The sequence below is a fragment of the Sinohyriopsis cumingii genome, chromosome 1 (genome assembly GCF_028554795.1).
Source record: "Sinohyriopsis cumingii isolate HCF-2022 chromosome 1, ASM2855479v2, whole genome shotgun sequence".
In the NCBI taxonomy this organism is placed as follows: domain Eukaryota; kingdom Metazoa; phylum Mollusca; class Bivalvia; order Unionida; family Unionidae; genus Sinohyriopsis; species Sinohyriopsis cumingii.
The window spans coordinates 609,667-629,541 of record NC_142961.1 but is presented as its reverse complement, the minus strand read 5'-3'; the positions used below and the strand labels follow the sequence as shown (position 1 = coordinate 629,541).

Genomic DNA, 19,875 nt, shown 5'->3' with positions numbered 1-19,875 from the left:
CTATTTGTAAATTTCTTCCCTGACAAAGTACAATCCATTAGGGATAAGTCTGACAGCTCAGTTACAATTGATTCGTCGTCTCCATACAGATTTGATATAGAATATAAACAGCAACCTTTAACAGAATTTGAACCTGTCTTTGTGGATTTGGTACATATAATTGTGATAAAGATCGTCCCGTAGTCATGAGAACTCGATCCGATTCCGACATCACTACTGCCTGAGTGCTTAGATTCAATGCCTTCACTAACGGATACTATGAATACTTCTCTTATCAAGGGAATTCCCATCATATTTCAAAATTGTCATTGTTAAGTGTCTATTGAAAAAAAACCGATACTTGACCATAACGATTTAAAAGAACTACCGTCCTGTTTCTAACCTACCATTCACGTCAAAAACCTTACAAAATGTTATTCTATCTCAACTTATATCTCATCTGAATTCAAATAGTCTTTCTGACAATATACAGTCTGCATATCACCCTCACCACAGTACCGAAACTAAACTCCTGAGAGTAGTTTACGACCTTCTCTCTGCTTGGAATAGTGGAAAGATTCCAGTCAACCCTCCTTGACTTGTCTGTGGCGTTTGACACAATAGACCATTATATATTAATTTACCGTCTCCACTAAGTATTTGGTATTTACGATACAGCCTTACTATGGTTCATGTCCTAATTAGTTAACAAGACATAAATTGTGTCCGTAAATGGAAAACATTACGGCACAGTTGATCTATGTTTTGGTATTCCACAAAGCTCGGTTCTTGTCCCCGTTCCCTTCATGCTATACGCTCAGCTGCTCTCGTGTGTCATATATCGACTTCCGGTGTCTCACAAATTGTACGCTGACGACGCTTAAATATACAAATCAAGTTGCCAAACTAAAGTTGAGGCTGCTGCCCAAGACGTAGAAAGGCACATTTCCGACGTGAAGTTATGGATGACTGGTAATAAGGTGCAGATGAATGATGATAAAACTGAAGTCATCCTGATCGCCACGAAATTACTTTCTCATTCACATCCTTTACCTCAAGCAATAAGAACCAGCAATACCATTATCAAATTCACCCAGTCAGTAGGAAACCTAAGTGTCACTCTCGACAGTATTCTCTTATTACACCGACATGTAATGAACATATGCAAGGCTGAACATCTGAAGCTGAGACGAGTCAGTTCCATTCACAATTTACTTTAGTTGTTGCCACTAATACACGTGTGTGTTCCTTAGTACTTTCAGGACTGGACCATTGTAATTCACTTCTATCTGGTTCGTTTCAGTATCTACTACAGAAACTTCAATAAGTTCAAAACACGGCTGCTCGGATCATCCGTAGTGTACGAAGATCTAAGCCCATCTCATGCTATGTAACCTCCAATGGCTACCCATTCGATCCAGGATCAAACACAACATTTGTTCGCTATGCTACATTTTTCTGAATCGCTCCAGTCCAATATACCTATCTGATTTCACTCAATGTATATCCCATCTAGAATCTTATACTACTCTCAAGGTACTCGTATTTTCGTTCTGATATCAGTCAGGAGTACTCTTAAAACTCACCAATTTCGACAACAATAGCAAACTTAAAGGCTTGATAATGTTTTCTTCCTTACTTATTGCCAGCATGATTTTGTTTTATGATTTCATTGTGTTTGTTTTTGTAAAGATTAGGTGCTGTACTAAGTCCCCATTATTATTATTATTATTATTAAAAAAAGACGCCAGACATTGGATATAAACAACACCGCAATTTGTTTGGCTGTGAATGGCATAGTGTTTGGGGGCAATCAAGAGGGATATTTGGTTTACTGTATTGTGTTCTTCATACCTTTTGGATCTCACTGTGATTTAATCTTTGCTTTGATACATTTTAGACTTCACTGACCTGGTATGTTTCATACTGTTCCCTGTTCATTGATTTGCCTGTCTTTCACTTATCTAATGTATTTCATACTGTTCCCTGTTCCTTTATTTGCATGCCTTCCACTTACCTAATGTCTTTGATACTATTCCCTGTTCCCAAGAACGGCGTTTGGGGGTGGCAAGTGGGGCGACCGCCCCAGGTCCCGCTCTTGAGGAGGCCCCGCGCTTCTGGCCTAAGGTCGTCTTTTTTTTGTCAAGCTATATTTTCCGTAAATTGGAAACGCTGATACAGGCCGCACGTAATGCACGCAAAGTTCCGAAGTCAACTTAGTCAACTTCGTAACGCAACTAACAGGTGGCAGCACAGATGCAGCCATTTTTTCAACGCCACTAGCGGGCAACGGCTGTCCGATAACTTGGATCTAAGTTTTTCAAATTTTCGCAGGGTTGCGCGGGAGCCGTTGGGCTAGGCGGGCGATGTCCAATCTATCTCTAGTCTAATAATGAAAAAATTAAATTCGTGCGCCAAAAAGCGAAAGTTGATCTAGTCTAGACATAATCAGTGTTTGCAGTAGCATACCAATCGAGATACCGAGACTCTGGTCCCGCGTGGTCATGGTCGGCCGTAGGCCCCGCGTACTCCTAACGCCGCCTCTGCCTGTTCCTTTATTTGCCTGCCTTCCACTTACCTAATGTCTTTCATACTGTTCCCTGTTCCTTTATTTGCCTGCCTTCCACTTACCTAATATCTTTCACACTTTTCCCTTGTTCCTTGATATGCCTGCCTTCCACTTACCTAATGTCTTTCATACTGTTCCCTGTTCCTTTATTCGCCTGCCTTCCACTTACCTAATGTCTTTCACACTGTTCCTTGTTCCTTTATTTGCCTGCTTTCCACTTACCTAATGTCTTTCATACTGTTCCCTGTTCCTTTATTTGCCTGCCTTCCACTTACCTAATGTCTTTCACACTTTTCCCTTGTTCCTTGATACGCCTGCTTTCCACTTACCTAATGTCTTTCACACTGTTCCTTGTTCCTTTATTTGCCTGCTTCCACTTACCTAATGTCTTTCATACTGTTCCTTGTTCCTTTATTTGCCTGCCTTCCACTTACCTAATGTCTTTCATACTGTTCCCTGTTCCTTTATTTGCCTGCCTTCCACTTACCTAATATCTTTCACACTTTTCCCTTGTTCCTTGATATGCCTGCCTTCCACTTACCTAATGTCTTTCATACTGTTCCCTGTTCCTTTATTCGCCTGCCTTCCACTTACCTAATATCTTTCACACTTTTCCCTTGTTCCTTGATATGCCTGCCTTCCACTTACCTAATGTCTTTCATACTGTTCCCTGTTCCTTTATTCGCCTGCCTTCCACTTACCTAATGTCTTTCACACTGTTCCTTGTTCCTTTATTTGCCTGCCTTCCACTTACCTAATGTCTTTCATACTGTTCCCTGTTCCTTTATTTGCCTGCCTTCCACTTACCTAATGTCTTTCACACTTTTCCCTTGTTCCTTGATACGCCTGCTTTCCACTTACCTAATGTCTTTCATACTGTTCCCTGTTCCTTTATTTGCCTGCCTTCCACTTACCTAATGTATTTCATACTGTTCCCTGTTCCTTTATTTGCCTGCCTTCCACTTACCTAATATCTTTCATACTGTTCCCTGTTCCTTTATTCGCCTGCCTTCCACTTACCTAATATCTGTCATACTGTTCCTTGTTCCTGTATTTGCCTGCCTTCCATTTACCTAATGTCTTTCATACTGTTCCCTTTTCTCGTTGTTTGTTAATATTTACGGCCCATCATATCGACAATTAAATATAACTAGCATCTATTAGTTGAAAAGTCGAGTTTCAATCTTTGAACTTAAAATAAGGTTCTAAGTCTTGTACCTTGTATACTGTTAAAAGAAATTTAATGATAAAAGATATTATGAAAACGTTCAACATTTCAGAGTCTGTCGGAACCGATTAAGACACTATCAAGGAAAAGCATTCTCTTTATGTCAACAGAAATTATTTGCAGTTCTTCCTAGTATTTTCCTTCATTCTAAAGTTCTTTAGGAGAAGAATTTATAACGAAACATTGCTGTGAAAGAGCTCTAATGAGCCCTGTAATGAATGGCGAAGCAAGTTCAAGCGAAGCAAGAGAGTGAATCGCGCTGAGCTGAAAAATGATGATGATCGCGAGTCAAGCGTCTGAGAGACCGAGACTTATCTAGATGAGTCTGAATTCCTCATGAAGTTTGCTCTAAATTGTCATGTCAGATCTAGCGACATGTAAGTTTAACGTCATGTCAATTTTCGCGACCCGAAAGTTTCGCGAACGATGTCATTATCAGATTGATGTAGTTTAATCACTAACTGATAAGAAAGGGTTTTATCTTTGTCTACAGGTTTAGAATATCCTATTTACTATTGGATAATATTGGGTGCGGATGAACTTAAAGTGATACAATTACATTCACAGAGTATTATATTAACATTAATATTTCGGATAAATTTAGCAAAAACATTTGAATTGATGGGCATGGATAATTACATGATCGAAAAAGAGCTTGATTTGTTTTAATTACATCAAGCTGTATTCTACGTGCAATAACTTGTGACCTAAACAATACATGATGACGATGACAAACGAAAATAACAATGCTTGATATTGCAAGTTCTGAAAATCAAAATGACAATCTTGTATTAAAACACAATTATCAAACAGTAAATTAAATATGGTTGATGAATTGACTTTTGGGGGAGTTTGCTTTAATACTATAATATGCGACTGTTGCAGTTTAATTGAATTTTGACTCACAGTTCGTATACAAAACGTAATACTTATGACAGGTACTGAAGATGAATAAATACCTCAATTTATTGTCTGTATAAGAATTTAAATATCACTCTTCTTTGTCTAGTTCTTTATTTGCAGTCTAAGTTTATACTTTAGGCAAAAATATTAAAGAAACGATAGGTTGCGAATTGCGCTTACATACCTAGTTTGCAAACAAATTGTTTTTTTGTTTTTTTGTACGGTAGTATTTTTAATGAAAAAAGAAAACAAAATAAATAACAAGCTTTAATAATATTTCATATAAAATTATGCGCAGTAGTAGAGGAAATTAATTACGTCTGACCAAAGATCATCATAGCTCTTTACAGATTCATACTGGTAGCCATGAATAATGATATACTAACAAGCATGCTATTATGTGGTCCTTGTGGGTGTGGCAGTCCTTGGTGGCCCCGGGAGTGCTCCACTCAATCTGCTGGTGCTTATGAGTACATATATGGGAGGCGGCAAGTAGTCATTTTCGTTTTCTAATTTGGCGCCAGCCATTATTCAAGTATTTTCCTTCCGTGGAAATCGGGTAAGTAAATTTGTCAACATATATTATTTGAAGACTGGGAAGAAACAATAAGTAATGCTGCAATTTTTCCTTTTCAAGATCGAGGTTAGAAACCAATTTCGTTTGAAAAGCTAAACTGAGAATTATATAGACTAAATCTTTAAGTATCACTTACGCTGGTGTAAACGATTAAACAATTCAGACCATTTTTATCTTCCACAAAGTAATCTAAAACATTAAAGAAAAATATTAGTAAGTAACAACAGCGACATCTGTTAATATTCATGATGCTACGAACTGGTCAGTAGGTGAATGCTTTGCTGTTAGTTTGCACCCAATAACCTAGTTTCTGCGTCTAATACCGGTATAAATTTTACGGTTAAAGGGCATGGTAAACGTGACCTGACACGAGGACATAATTTCTGTATTATACCTTGATACAAATGTAATGCCGCTGACGGTACAAGGAGTGTTTCGATTCCAAAGTCAAGAAGCAAAAGGTTTCTAAAATACGCTGCAATTTCATATTTATGTGCCAGCTAATTTACACGAACAGCTCAGACTATACCAGAACTTCGTGAACACACACGCGAAGATTCTGCAATGGATGGAGGCAATGAGATTACTTTTTCTTACAATTCTTCATTTATTAATTGTAAACAATGGTCATGGGCATCTAGAATAGTTCAGGAGGCAACATTATCTGACCACGGAAAATAATCATACAGTTTTCCTGACGAATCATTACAAATTCTAAAAGTCAGGTCATTTTTTAGCAAGGTCAATTCCGTACGAAGAACATGTGGATAGAGGGACTGGCCTTGTATTAAACTGCACGTGTTTTTATTATATCATTGATAGTTAGAAATTATAAGGTGGAAAAATATGCAATTCTTTTAACTGAAATTCTCAAGAGGACACATGATCAAATATTGTTTGTATTTTCTGCTGGAATGAAAGTTCAGTTGAAAATGTAGTCTAAATTGCAATAGAGTTTCGCACTCTGGGTCAATTTTTGAAACCCATGTAATTCCGATGATTAGAAATAACTAAGAAATTACATTAGAGGAAATTGAAGAATAATGAAGGTAAATACATTTATTGTCATTGTTATTACCACTTATAGATGACATATTTGTATGCCCTATCACATGAATGTTGTTTGTTGGAGTGGGGGCCACAACTGCATGACTTATAAGACTGGTACTATAAATGCAAACATTTTTGCATTAAAGTAAAGCACGGAAAATTGCAAAGCAGATGCTGAGCGAGAGCAGTTGCACTAGAGGAAGATAAGGCTTCTTTTTCATCTTGGCTCACGGGCTCTGAGGCTCTCAGCTGCATTTTAGAGGGAATGGGGGATTTAGTGTTTGGACTGACTTGTAAAATGTGACCTCTCTGAAAGAGACGGAATAGCCCTTGGCCTTAATATGCCTTTCTGTTTCATAGTCTGAACCATTCGATTTGCGAACGTTATGAACATTTCTCTTTATAAACAAAAGCCTTTAAATAATAAGAATACTATTTTAAATACTGCATGTTTCAGTTTGTTGTCACAAAACCATCGCTGGACAATGTGTATATCAAGTTCAATCGTTTGCGTGGTTAATAGTTTCTTTTGTTACTTAGTGAATTTATCATCTCTGCTTTTAAATAGATCAATCAGTTTGTTTAGTTCATCTGTTATATGTCGAATTTTGAATAAGTATTGAACCTTAAAATAGAATCCATTTTGCAGTAAAATTTTAGTACAGTCAAGCTAGCATAGTTTTATGTGAAGGGTCACTGCGACCTTCTCCCATGTCAGTTGTTAAATTTCGTGGCAGAAGGGGAGGCCAGCATATGGGGCTAGTTTGGAATTGACCCGAGCATAGCAAAGGCGTCCTGGGAAAGTAAACATTAAGATGCCGACCATATCCGCTTAATGGGATCGTCATGTCGAATAGTCATTTAATAAAAGGAAGTTGGTTTATGTCGTATTTCTCAGATTAGCTAAGCTGTCAAAATCTGACGGAAGTAATAATTGTCTTGGGGAATATTTAGGAACGGCTGATTACGATTGGTCAGTCTAACTTAAGGCGTACACCATGGTGAAAATGTTGAATTTTAAGTAACAATTTTGGGCGAATTTCCTCAGTCGGCGATTCCTGAAAGAGGAGTGAGACTCGTTTGACTCTGGTGAAAACCAAAGAATAGTTCTTTCTCGTTAAGACAAGTAAGGGGACCAGGTGGCTGTATTGTAGGCACAGACAGACTTTAAGTACTAGGACGCACATTTTCATGGAAAGAACAGCATTCAGGAAAACAGCTATCTGGAACAGTCCGAAAGATGGAAGTCCGGATAAGAAATCGAGCCGTTAGGATAGAAGGATCAAGAAAGATCAAACGTATACACGAGAAGACATGGGATATAATGAGACAAAGACAGAAAGCGACGCTATGTGGTGCAAATCAGGTGCAGACATTGTGCTCGTTTCACCACTCTCGTTATCATGATGAAATGAAGCAATAATAGAACACTGCTATTGAAATTCTGTAACGTAAATTTGTTTGAATTTTATCTGACACTATTAGTTTCTGTCATTGATTAAACTGTCTGCCTCAACATACTCAATTTAGCAACTGTCAATACAGACCAACCCTTTCTATTGTCAGTGGTTTGGAGAGCTCGATTTTAGAAGTCCAAGGTCTAATGTTCAGATATAAGGTAAAATTTAGAACTCATTTGAGCATTTAAGGCTGTAGTCCCTCGACGTAACTTCCATTTAACACTCCTCTGTGTGTGTGTGTTTGTGTGTGTGTGTGTGTGTGTTACGTAGTTAGATGTTCATTGGAGAATTGTCTATTATGTAACAAAGTAGCATAATTTCTTTTCTTTTGTCTACTGCATTTGTCTCGTAGCACTCCGAGTCGGACTACATCACTATTAACCCGATATCCGAGACCAGACAGGCCACCACGACATCGGACCAGTTTGTTCTCGTCGTACTGCAAGTAGCCGCGACATCCTCTTCCATTGTGGGTTAATGGCCACATGGTGTCGTCAACGAATCTTTCGTATAATGCGGTAATAAATACATACAAAGACGTTAACGTCATTGTATGCCTCAATCATTATAAACTATCGCGCACAGACCGGCAGTCGTCGTATCTCCATATTCGAAATGTCCATCTCCTTTTTCATCAGTTTATTTACTAAGTCTGTTTCATACGCTTCAAATGGCACATCATTTCAAAATCAAACTTGACTGATTTAGACACTGCTAAACAAAAGAGATTTTGGTGCTCAGAAACATGAACCATCTGCGTAAATAAAAACATTAAATTGCAAATCTGGGGTTTTAACTGCGACTCACAGGAGCGTTAACACGCGCGCGTGGAGGTATCTGCCGATAAAATACCCCACCCATGCGCGTGAACAAAAATGATTAATTAAAATAATAAAATGCGATTTTATATGATTGGAAAAAATCAATATGCTTGACTTCTCATGGGAAAAAAAATGCGATGTGGGCTCCAAGTGTTCATAAGGGCGGTGACCCTATTCCGTGCGAACGATGTGGGGCTGGTGTGCGTGGAAAAATGTAATTGTGAAATCGTTTAGAGGTCGCAAATTCTCTGGTACAAATCTTCCTTCAATCAATCGGATCTCGCTGATCAGAGAGTAAGTTTTTTAATAGTTTTTTGTTGCTTTTTTCAATTATAGATATCAATCCCTGTGTACATAATGACAACCATATATAAATATGCATATGGCCTCGCTGACAAACAACAATGTGGATTGTTATTGTATCGCTGAGACAACAAAGTCTCGCTACAATGAATGTGTTGATTTTAACCTTTCGATGCCACTTCCAACTTGTCTTCAAGAAGTGGTTGAACTTTGGAAAAACTATTATCAACACTGTTCAACGATGAAAAGGGAAATATCGAATACCTATTAAGGAGAGCCGCGATCAGTTTGATACCGTTGTGGAAAGATACGGGTATTAGTACTACGGGATACACATCGTGAATACCACAGACTGATTGGAAAGAGTATTCATGTAACCTGAATGGGGTCAACTCACCACCTAGGCCATGACCGAATTTACTATTAAATATTCTCAGAAGAAATCGACAGGATTGTCCTATAGAAGGAACTACAGGGAAAATCATACACTGAACCTGTTGTTGTGCGACCTAGAGTTGATTTTAATCTATTGATTCCTAATCCGGTAAAGCTTCCACAAAGACTAGAAAGAATTTTAAAGCCACCTGAACCTGAACGTTTGGGACAAGGATCACTGGGATAGAGGCGGTATATCTGGTTTACCGATAAAATAGCTCTCTTCCTCCTCTACCTCCTTAACAGACGGGGGGGGGGGGGGGGCAGTGGACCCGAATAGAGGAGGTCCCACCCCGGCCGGTTCTTTGTCGAACTCGTGTGCATCAACGAGGACAGAAAGGACATTTAACCATTGCTTTCGTTCCTGGAAGGCAGGTCTACGAGACCGAATGACTTTATTGTGGATGAGACTTGGGCGAGAAGACACTTCAAATGGCAACTCCTACGGCGGCGCTAACGGACTGTTTTAACAGTGGACTAAGATGAAAATGGGTTAGGCTACTCTCCATCCGCCAAGAGCTTTTGACGGAAGTTAGTCTATCCCCTTCCGTCTATTTTTTACCCAACCTTGTAAGAAGATGCAAGTCTGCGGACCCAGCCGCAACCTGACTGACATGTCACCAAGAACCGGCAGTCAATGGATGCATTTGGGGAAAGGACAAGTCACTTCTATGCGGGAAACGGCTCTTCATCCCAAGGAATTAATAGGGATACAAGGGAAGGGTGGTGCCGATACGATCCCCTTCCCTAATCTGGCGTCTATAAGCTAATTCCCAGTTCCCCCACGGGATGAAAGTCAGTTTGAGAAAGGAGGGTGGGATCGGCACAATCCCTATGTTCGTTCAGTCGGATCTTCAAAGACTCATGCCCAGTGCCTAGTGTCAGGACAGACAATGAATCGTCAAGCGACTCAGATCTGTAGGATGACCCTTCACCAGATTTAACAGACGTGGACTGAAAAGGTGCTGCTCCCTCTTACGGGGAGGCGCGACTCACTTTCAGCCCATACCTAGCTGATGTATAGCAAATAGTGCAGATGTAGGGGCGGGGGGGGGGATCACTCTCTGGCTTTCTGGACGAAATATGGTGCTGTTCTTCCTCGAGAAGAAAAAAGAGGTTGTTGCTCCTCCCTCTCGGGAGGGTGGGACTCTCTCCTCTGCTCTAATGGATTCTCCCATACGTTATTTGTGACCTCTCTTGGGAAGGGGTCCACTACAGGCGTCTCAGTGGAGACTTGAATAATCATTCTCTGAGACCCAAGGGACACCCGAGAATGAAAACCCAGAAAACTCCGATGAAGGCGAGGACACCTTTTTACTCGCATTATATGTACGTTTACTCTCGGCGAGATATCAAATTTCGTCCGACCAAAGACTACAGACGGGACAACCATCAGTCCTTTCACATTGAACGCATGATAAACAAATGGGGTCTGTGTAATTAGGGTAATTTCCTGTGACCACAGTTACCAACACACTGCTTAGACATAGAGACTTTTCTTGTTGTGAAAATTTGAAAAGAAGATTATAATTTTTTTATATAAAAAAACTATATGCACAAAGATGATCAACAAAGTGAAGCGAGGACAAAGTTGTCGCTAATAAAAAAAAGCAATGTTTCAGTGAGACGTAACCATGCTTGTTTGTTTTCGCGAAATTAATTAATTCCTAAAAGGGAAGCAACATCAAGCTCGTGGTCGTGTTTCATCTCGAATGCAGTGCTGACCATTTCAGCCGTGTCCAGCTTTTCGAGCTGCTGGGCCCTGTCCCTTGTTATTCCGTTGTTCGTATTCGAGTGATAGTTTAACTAGTTGATATTCGTGAGTGTATACCTGCCGTCGTCATGTCGTTGCTGGGCGTCATCAAACAGCTCCCGTATGAGATCAGCATCCAAATTTAGTGAAATTTATATCCACCGAGTTGCAGTTCCTCGATTTCCTGACTCATCAACTCAACGCCATCCACTTTCACGACTTTATAGCACTGACATTTTTAATTCGGATTAACTTCGTGGCGACTGATCCCCGATATATCTTTCAGAATCAAGTATGTCCGCGGCGACGGGATCGTATTTATCCAGTGGTACACTGACAAGATTTGTGTCCATGTTTGTTTCTTTTTCTCTTTCTTTGGCGGAGGTTGCTTTGTGATTGGCTCAAAATCACTGGAGTGTCTGCGATCTCATTTCCAGCTCAGCAAGAAGCTGGTCTCGTTCGCGTCTGAGTTATTTTCTGTCCTCCTTAGCGAGTTTTGCTTAGTGTGAAAATCGTCTATAGAAGCTTTATGTACCTCCACGTTCTTGGTAATTTTGTTATTTTATTCCCATTAGAATTCAAACTAGTGTCTCCAATACTCTTCACAGTGTTCCTTGAAACACTTGAACAACTTGACGTCAATGTCGATCAACGATGACATCGCAGGTCTGACCACGCGTTCTACGTCAGAATAAAAGGACCAGGAAGTCGTTGAAAGGGCAGAACATAGAGTTTAGGAAGGATGAACTAGGAGACGTTGATATACAGTCAAAGTGAATGAAGGTGATGCAATCGATTGTGGACATTGCGCTCTTTTCACCTCTCGTTATGATGATGTAATAAATCCAATTGGACACACCAGTTAAATTCTACTTAGATGATCTAACTTTAAGTGGAATTGCCGTTTTAATTTGTTCTGATTAAATTTGTTATTTTCTTGTCAAAAGGGGACTCGTATTGTATATTTCTTCCAGTATTCTCGCTCAGTTCTCTGTTGAAATTCCATTCTTCTTTCACTCCCGCTGGGCTATAATACTGAGGAAAGTCATCCTCTGGATAACGCCAGCCAAACCCAATTAACCATCCCTCTTTGTAAAAGGGCGACGTTACAGCTATTCTAGCTTTCCACATGAAAAGCTTGAGATGACAAATATACAAATTTTACCCTATGTTTATTTTTCTGAAGGACTAAGGTAACATGATGATAGAAAAGTCACTCACATTTTGTACACTCATAGTAACACAGCTGTATGAACAATAAAAGCATATATTTTTTTTAATAAATCATAAAGCACTTCTCTGAAACATCTGTACAAAAATGCACATGCAATGCTTTCTTAACCCAATGTTCTTAACCTATAGGTGTTACACTAGGTTCACTGAACCTACAGATGTTACACCAGGCTCACTTAACCTACAGATGTTACATTAGGCTCATTTAACCTATAGATGTCACACTCACTTAACTTACAGATGTTACACTAGGCTCACTTAACCTACAGATCTCACACTCACTTAACCTACAGATGTTACACTAGGCTCACTTAACCTACAGATGTCACACTCACTTAACCTATAGATGTTACACTAGGCTCACTTAACCTACAGATGTCACACTCACTTAATTTACAGATGTTACACTAGGTTCACTTAACCTACAGATCTCACACTCACTTAACCTACAGATGTTACACTAAGCTCACTTAACCTATAGATGTCACACTCACTTAATTTACAGATGTTACACTAGGCTCACTTAACCTACAGATCTCACACTCACTTAACCTACAGATGTTACACTAGGCTCACTTAACCTACAGATGTCACACTCACTTAACCTATAGATGTTACACTAGGCTCACTTAACCTACAGATGTTACACTAGGCTCACTTTCAAAAGCAAATGAGCCCTGGCCATTTGTACCAGTATTAACATGTAATAAATAACTTGTTCACAACCATTATATTACGTTTAAGTCTCCAACTTTACAGCAAAGTTCCATAAATTTAGTGCAATTTATTTTATGTATTCACAATGTCAACTATTTTTCTGAACAATGCTGAAATATCTTTAAACAGCAAGTCAAAAAAAAACAAAATCAAAAACTTTGTCAAGCATGGTTCAGTCATACTGAATCATTCATCACAAAATTACAGGGATTTATTTTGTTCGCAGATAAAATAACTGAAGCAATTTCAAGGAATTGGTATAAAAATTCAATTGTTTAAAATGTATGGTTTATGAATGTGACCAATGATACTCAAAACTAACACAGGTTAAGACACTAAACAAGAATAAAATCTTTTGATTCAGATGTTATACTTACTTTTAATCAAGTTTTCAATTACATTTAACTAAGATTAAATGACCTTTAAACTGGGATGAAAAAAAAATGCATTAAGGGTACATGAAAGAATCAATGACTTGTACATAATCAGAAGGTTTTTATATCGGTATACAGAAGGAACTTCAGTGATTTAAAATCTAAAGATAAAAGTGACAAGATCATATTTTGTAAGTAATGCAAACCATCTGTTCCTCTCCTTTAGAACAGATTAAACTGTGAAATACATGCCATATATACACACTTACAAGTGGTCATACTTCAAACAACACTGACCATGATGTGCATAGTATGTAACAGGAAATCTTGGTCTATGTGGTCTGAAGTTGGATCCACCAGACAGCACATACAGTAGATCTAAAAGTTAAAGCATTCATGATACTGCCAAAATATAAGGAGAAAAATTAATTTGTCTGGTCTCAGTTTTCTAACAGACAGTGAGACACCTATGCAATTCTTCCTTCAATGATGGAAAATAAAACTTCACCAGGAAAAATAAACTCATCTACATCAGCAATGAAACAAAAGCAACTAAACTGGCTTGCACCACAAATGCCGACAATTTTGTTGCATATTCCAACCCATTGTAATCCCCCTTCCTTTAAGAAAGGAAGACAAATTCCTCCACTTTTTATTGCATATTCCCAAAGAAAATGCACACATACTTACTCCCATTTCCCTGACCCCAAAAAAAGCCCTCAACTTTGTATTGCATACTCCAGCACATACTAACCCTAAATTCCCTGACAAAAATGAAAACTCCTTCAACTGTTAGTGCATATTCTGACTAACCCCACCCATACTCACTCCCATGTCCTTAAAAAAAGGAAGACAAGTCCATCAACTTTTTATTGCATGTTACAATCACTCAAAGCCATACACACAAACAAACCACTCACCTTACAGTTTCTCTGGTGTCATAATACAAAATCCTGCATAAAGAGGTAAAAATATACAAAATCTATCACACATATGTGACGGCTTTTCATTATGACTCCTGGATCACTGCTGGAAAATTAGGCTTATTACAGGTGGGGTGGTGGATTGAATATGCAAAGGAAAAGTGTGGTAAGATGTCTTCCTGTTATGACCCACAAGAAACATGACATGCATATAAGGTCTGATTAAACAATACTGGAAAATATGCAATTTTTTATATCTCTGACCATTTTCATGGGACCCCAAGGACAGCTAAGGTTGGAACCCCTCTCACAGATGGTTACCCCATGGGCATCATCATTAAAAAGTTTCATGAAATTTCTACCTGCAGTTTCAGAGGTGGTGCAGTAACAAACTGACAGACAAACAGGTGGACTGATGGAGGGTACTACAATATTCCCTCATAAAGTGTAGAAATAATGAATGAAACATTATGGCTTTTAAAAGCTGTTGATTTTAGATCTCTGTGTTAATGTCAAATGATGCAGTGTCAGCATTCACAACTGCTATATACTTCTTGATGTAACCCCAACATACACAGACATATTGTTATTTTGTCTGCCTCATGCTTCTTTCATTGATATATGCAAGACAGCAAAAGACAATTTAATTTGCTCTTGTTATTGTATTGGGTTTAACAACAATTCTCAGCACAAGATAGGCTATACATGGTTGCCAGTATAATTAGTGGAAGAACACGGGAAAACCTTGGAAAAAACCACTGACACACGGGTAGCTACTGGCAGCTTTCTCACATACCCACGTTGGCTGAGCCCAAGACTTGAACCCATATGACAGATAGAAATGAGATGGCAGTGATCAGTAAAGGCAAGCACTTTTGACCACTTGGGGACCACAATCTAATTGGTCATTTTCAAAAGAAGCACTGTCTACATTCACAGCTACTATATACTTTCTGAAATAATCCCAACATATACAGACACACTGCTATCTTATCTGCCATATACAGACACACTGCTATCTTATCTGCCATATACACACTGCTATCTTATCTGCCATATACAGACACACTGCTATCTTATCTGCCATATACAGACACACTGCTATCGTATCTGCCATATACAGACACACTGCTATCATATCTGCCATATACAGACACACTGCTATCTTATCTGCCATATACAGACACACTGCTACCTTATCTGCCTCAAATTTTGTCCTTTTCTAAGGTAAAATGGCATAAAACACATTTTTTAATGCATCAATATATACACTGATGGCATACATCATCTTCTCAGAGTTGTCAATGAGAAAATTCTTTACAATTGCAGTATAATGACTTTTTCTTCCAAGTACTGGTTACATATCAGTCTTATAACAAACATTTAAATATGAAATGACCCTAAGGTGCTATCGATATCATGACATCAGCAGTGCCAATAAGTCAGAAAAGCCACTACAGCAAGACATATATATATGCCTACATTATCTGAACTGTTGGCTCATCTGATGCAACACCCTTCCCCACTTGATACTAAAAACTACATGAAAACATACTCAATTATCAGCCATACTACTTTTGTGTTCTATAAGAAGAGCTGATAATCATGATTTCCTTTTGGGAAAAAAATAATGTAATACAGATATCAATTTTACAGTAAGGCCAAGCAACAAATACAACCTCATTTTGTTTTCATCAATCATCAATGATGTTAATACTGAAAGGTTTCTTTTGATTTGTTGATAGTGGAAACTCAGCCTCCAACTCCATGATCTTCAGGCCTGAATCTTACAGCACATATCTATTTATAATATAATAACAGTGAAACTGCTTGCAACCAAGTTGATTGTTGCAACAAGATGTGACTATATAAGGAAGTTTTTATCAATGGTGAATTCATTTTACATGGTACTAAATAATGCAATTCAACAACATGTTATATGCCCTAGCAATAAAGTTTGCTTGAGGTATACAGTCCTAAACTTACTGCACAGACACAATCATTTGTTTTTCATATCTACCATGATGATGACCTCTGACCTTTACATTCCATTCAATAGATTTCTTTACTAAACCAAGTACAAGCCATCCAAAATGTCCGGTCAAGGAACTTACTCTAAAGCACAAGTTATTCAGTAAAACTCATTTTTCTTTCAGCCACACTGACAGTGACCTTTGACTTTTGAACCAAATATCACAGGACTCTTCCCAACCTTAAGTTAAAGGCCTCAACAAACTCTGATTAAGGTAAGCAGTCTAGAACAAACAAGTTATCATGCAAGACCCATTTTTCTTCCTTCAGTCAGAGACACCTTGACTTTCAATCCCAAAATCAAAATGTTTTTCCTTACTCCAAGTACAAAGTTTGACCATGGTCAATGATATAGAACTAACGTTGTTGTGCTGAAACTAATTTTCTTCCTTTAATCACAGTGTACTTGACCTATGGACCCCAAAATAAATATGCTTCTTTCTTTTGTCCACAAATTTATCTCATAAGCTTGGTGAAGGTAGCTACTGTACAATAAAAGTTATGTGATGCAAAAGAAAAAGTTAATGGACAGAGAAACAAAAAGACAGAGAGAAATAGGGTTGTACTATAATGTGCTCCACCAATAGATGTGCATACAAAAATAAATAAAGGTACAAAATAAAAAAATGTTACTTACTGAAAGGTACAAAAGAAAGAACAAGAAAAAAATCTCAATTAGTTATTTCCTTATTTAAGCAGAGTAAAGTGTGAGGTTTCACAAAGACACCATTTAAATTATCTGACACACACACACACACACACACACACACACAGCAGTTTGCAACTCCTCATCTGATTTAAAATATGAAAGGTTTAATTACATAAAAATAACAAAAATACAGTCATTTCACTATCAATCTATAATTTCTAACCAGACTGTTGCCAAAGGGTCCCTAACATTGTCATACTGTGTGCATTTCAAACCAAACATTAATTTCTCGTCTAACATAGCACCCATATTTGCTTGGATACATTTAGATAAACCTCAAATAATTCGGTAAGTTTCCAAGAGTTCCATCACTTTGAACCTATACACATAAAAGTTAAACCACTTACCCTTTGACTGCTAAATTGTTTTGAGAAATATTAAAACTTAAACATTACAAATACTGAATGAAGACAACAGTTTTTACCTTCAATATTTTTGTAGTCCTATGAACCTCACTTCAGCACTGAAAATGGACTTTTCCAGGAACCAGAAAAGGACAGTTAGCAGGTTCATTGTTTATATTTTGAAATGCTAACAAGATGACAGCATTAGGAACCCCCTTGCAACAATCAGGTTAGAAATGATAAATTAATGAATGAAATGACACATTAATGATCAAAATTATTTGAATTTTGTGCATTTTTATATGCTTAATATCTTTTGTTTCAAAATTGCAAGGAGAGTACAAACTACCAGAGGAGGGGTGGGGACTGGGCAAATACTATAGTTGTTTTTAAGATCTGGTTGTACTGAAACTTGGAGGGAGAAATATGCTTTAATTCACATTGAAAAGTCTTGTTTATATATTAGAATTATGTATACAAACATATTTTATCCATTAAGAAGTTAATGTGGCAAAAGAACTTTCTCAGTAAGGAAAACATATCTAAAATAAACACTGAGACATTCTAAAATGCAAGATAAGAGAATTCTTGGACTGGAGTTTTCTAGTGCCACTACCATTGGATTCAGGGGAGTAAATGACTTCAATCCTCCATTCCCATAAACTTATCTGTAGTCTTCTGAAGAAGTTCCACATCTCTGGTGTATTTGAGCAGCACAAATATTCCATAATCTGGCACATGCCATTTTCCACTCTTGTAGTAAGATGGAATTGGTTCCAGACATCATGTCAGCCCAGAATACCACAATTAGAACACCTGACGTATTCCATAGCTGGACCGAAATAACACAGACAAGCTTTTCAATTTTTGGACTTCCACTAACCTGATGGCTATATTAACATCAAGAAGCAATTCTTCTCAATCATTTACAATGACGTCTTTGTCAGATATTAGGATGTCAGTTGCTTGTAATGAGATGAGTGGAAATGAATGAGACTGGATACTTTTCACTTTAATGGTAAATAAGATTGAGTGGGGTCTTCAACACTGGCATCAATTTGCTCAAACTTATTTTTCATCTGATCCAGCATATAATTGAACTCATCTCGTGTTCCAGGATCCAAGTCATTACCATTGGCCAGGTTACTGGATATTGATACATCACTGATGGAACGGCTGTGGAAATTAACATATTTCAGTGCTGAACATTTCTGTATGGAGACTTTATTAAAAAGTTTGTAATATACAATATCAAACTGTTAATAAATACATTCAATGTGAGCATTTTCATTACTTATTCATTAACTCTGTCTCTCTTAAACTGGCAGAGTTTGTGAGAATCTGACAAAGCATCATGTGGATGAAATTCCATCAGTATATGACCATGAATCATACCATTTTTTTTATTTCGTTTCTCTGATGTAGCCTATGCATGATCATTGCATCAAATGACAAAATATGTGAACCAGAGCTGTACAACCTTCACATACTTTTTCTCCTCTATTTAATTCCACCCACCCAAAATCCAATCAGTCCATGTCGACCCTTCATTCTCACCAAGTTTCACCAGCTAAAGACCATTTGTCCTACAACTTACTAGATTTGACAAATTTCACCTTTATGCACTTCCATTAACCATTTCAAAACCAACTATTATATGTCTAATTTTTACCCCATATTACTTCAAATACTGGAGCAAGTACTTAATATTTGACTGAGTGATGTAAAAAAATACCTGTAGAATCTGGGCATGCCATGTATACTGTTGAGAGTCCCGTGGTCATTCTCTGAGAAACTTATGTTGTGCTTTGTAAGGAACTTCTCAAAATAGGCACAATCCTTCTCTGGTATGAAGGGAAAAAACCCTAGAAAAGACAATGATACAATCACTAATGGATGTCTGATGCACAAAAAGACATTCCAAAAATCTGCAGTATTCAAATCTCGATAGGGACACAACAAATGTAATTTTCAACAATGTATACAAGATTTATAGAAACATATATGTAGTCCACATTTTTACTCCGAAAAAATCTACTGGCTCCAGCACAACCTTGTGGTAGCAAATGAAAACAAAATGACCAAAACAGTCTTTTAGGCAAACTAACTTGAAGTGGACACAGCCCATCCAAACTAGGGTATTCTTTGCTTGTTTGTTAAGCAAGCACATAACAAATTACAACAATACAGTAAATTAAATTTGGAACTGCAGCATGACTATATACCATTAGCAAATCTTTAAATACATTATCTCTGCCAAAAATCCAAACCAAATCAGTTACATTCAAACATGATATCAGCAACAAAACAAAATCTGTCAATAATCTTTAAGGATCAGTATACAACAGTGCTTTGTCATTGTAAAATACAACACAAAAAGAGCAACCCCTGAAAGCACAATATCCATGTAGAATAATTTCAATTATTCATCAGATATTGCGATATCTGACACAATTTTTGCACTAT

The 19,875-nt window shown here is 37.8% G+C and overlaps 1 protein-coding gene across 3 annotated transcripts in view; it reads right to left on the bottom strand.

The window, feature by feature from the left end:
- Window positions 1-12,233: 12,233 nt before the first annotated feature.
- Window positions 12,234-19,875, bottom strand: part of LOC149806305 (cerebral cavernous malformations 2 protein-like) — a 37,515-nt gene continuing 29,873 nt past the window's right edge. For all 3 annotated transcript variants that reach the window (XM_089951408.1, XM_089951401.1, XM_089951395.1), the window contains exons 11-12: window positions 19,145-19,274; window positions 12,234-18,585 (exon numbers count right to left, since the gene is read on the bottom strand). In XM_089951408.1, the coding sequence (XP_089807534.1) occupies window positions 18,417-18,585; window positions 19,145-19,274 (299 nt within the window). In that variant the 3' untranslated portion in view covers window positions 12,234-18,416. The remainder of the gene's footprint in view (window positions 18,586-19,144; window positions 19,275-19,875) is intronic.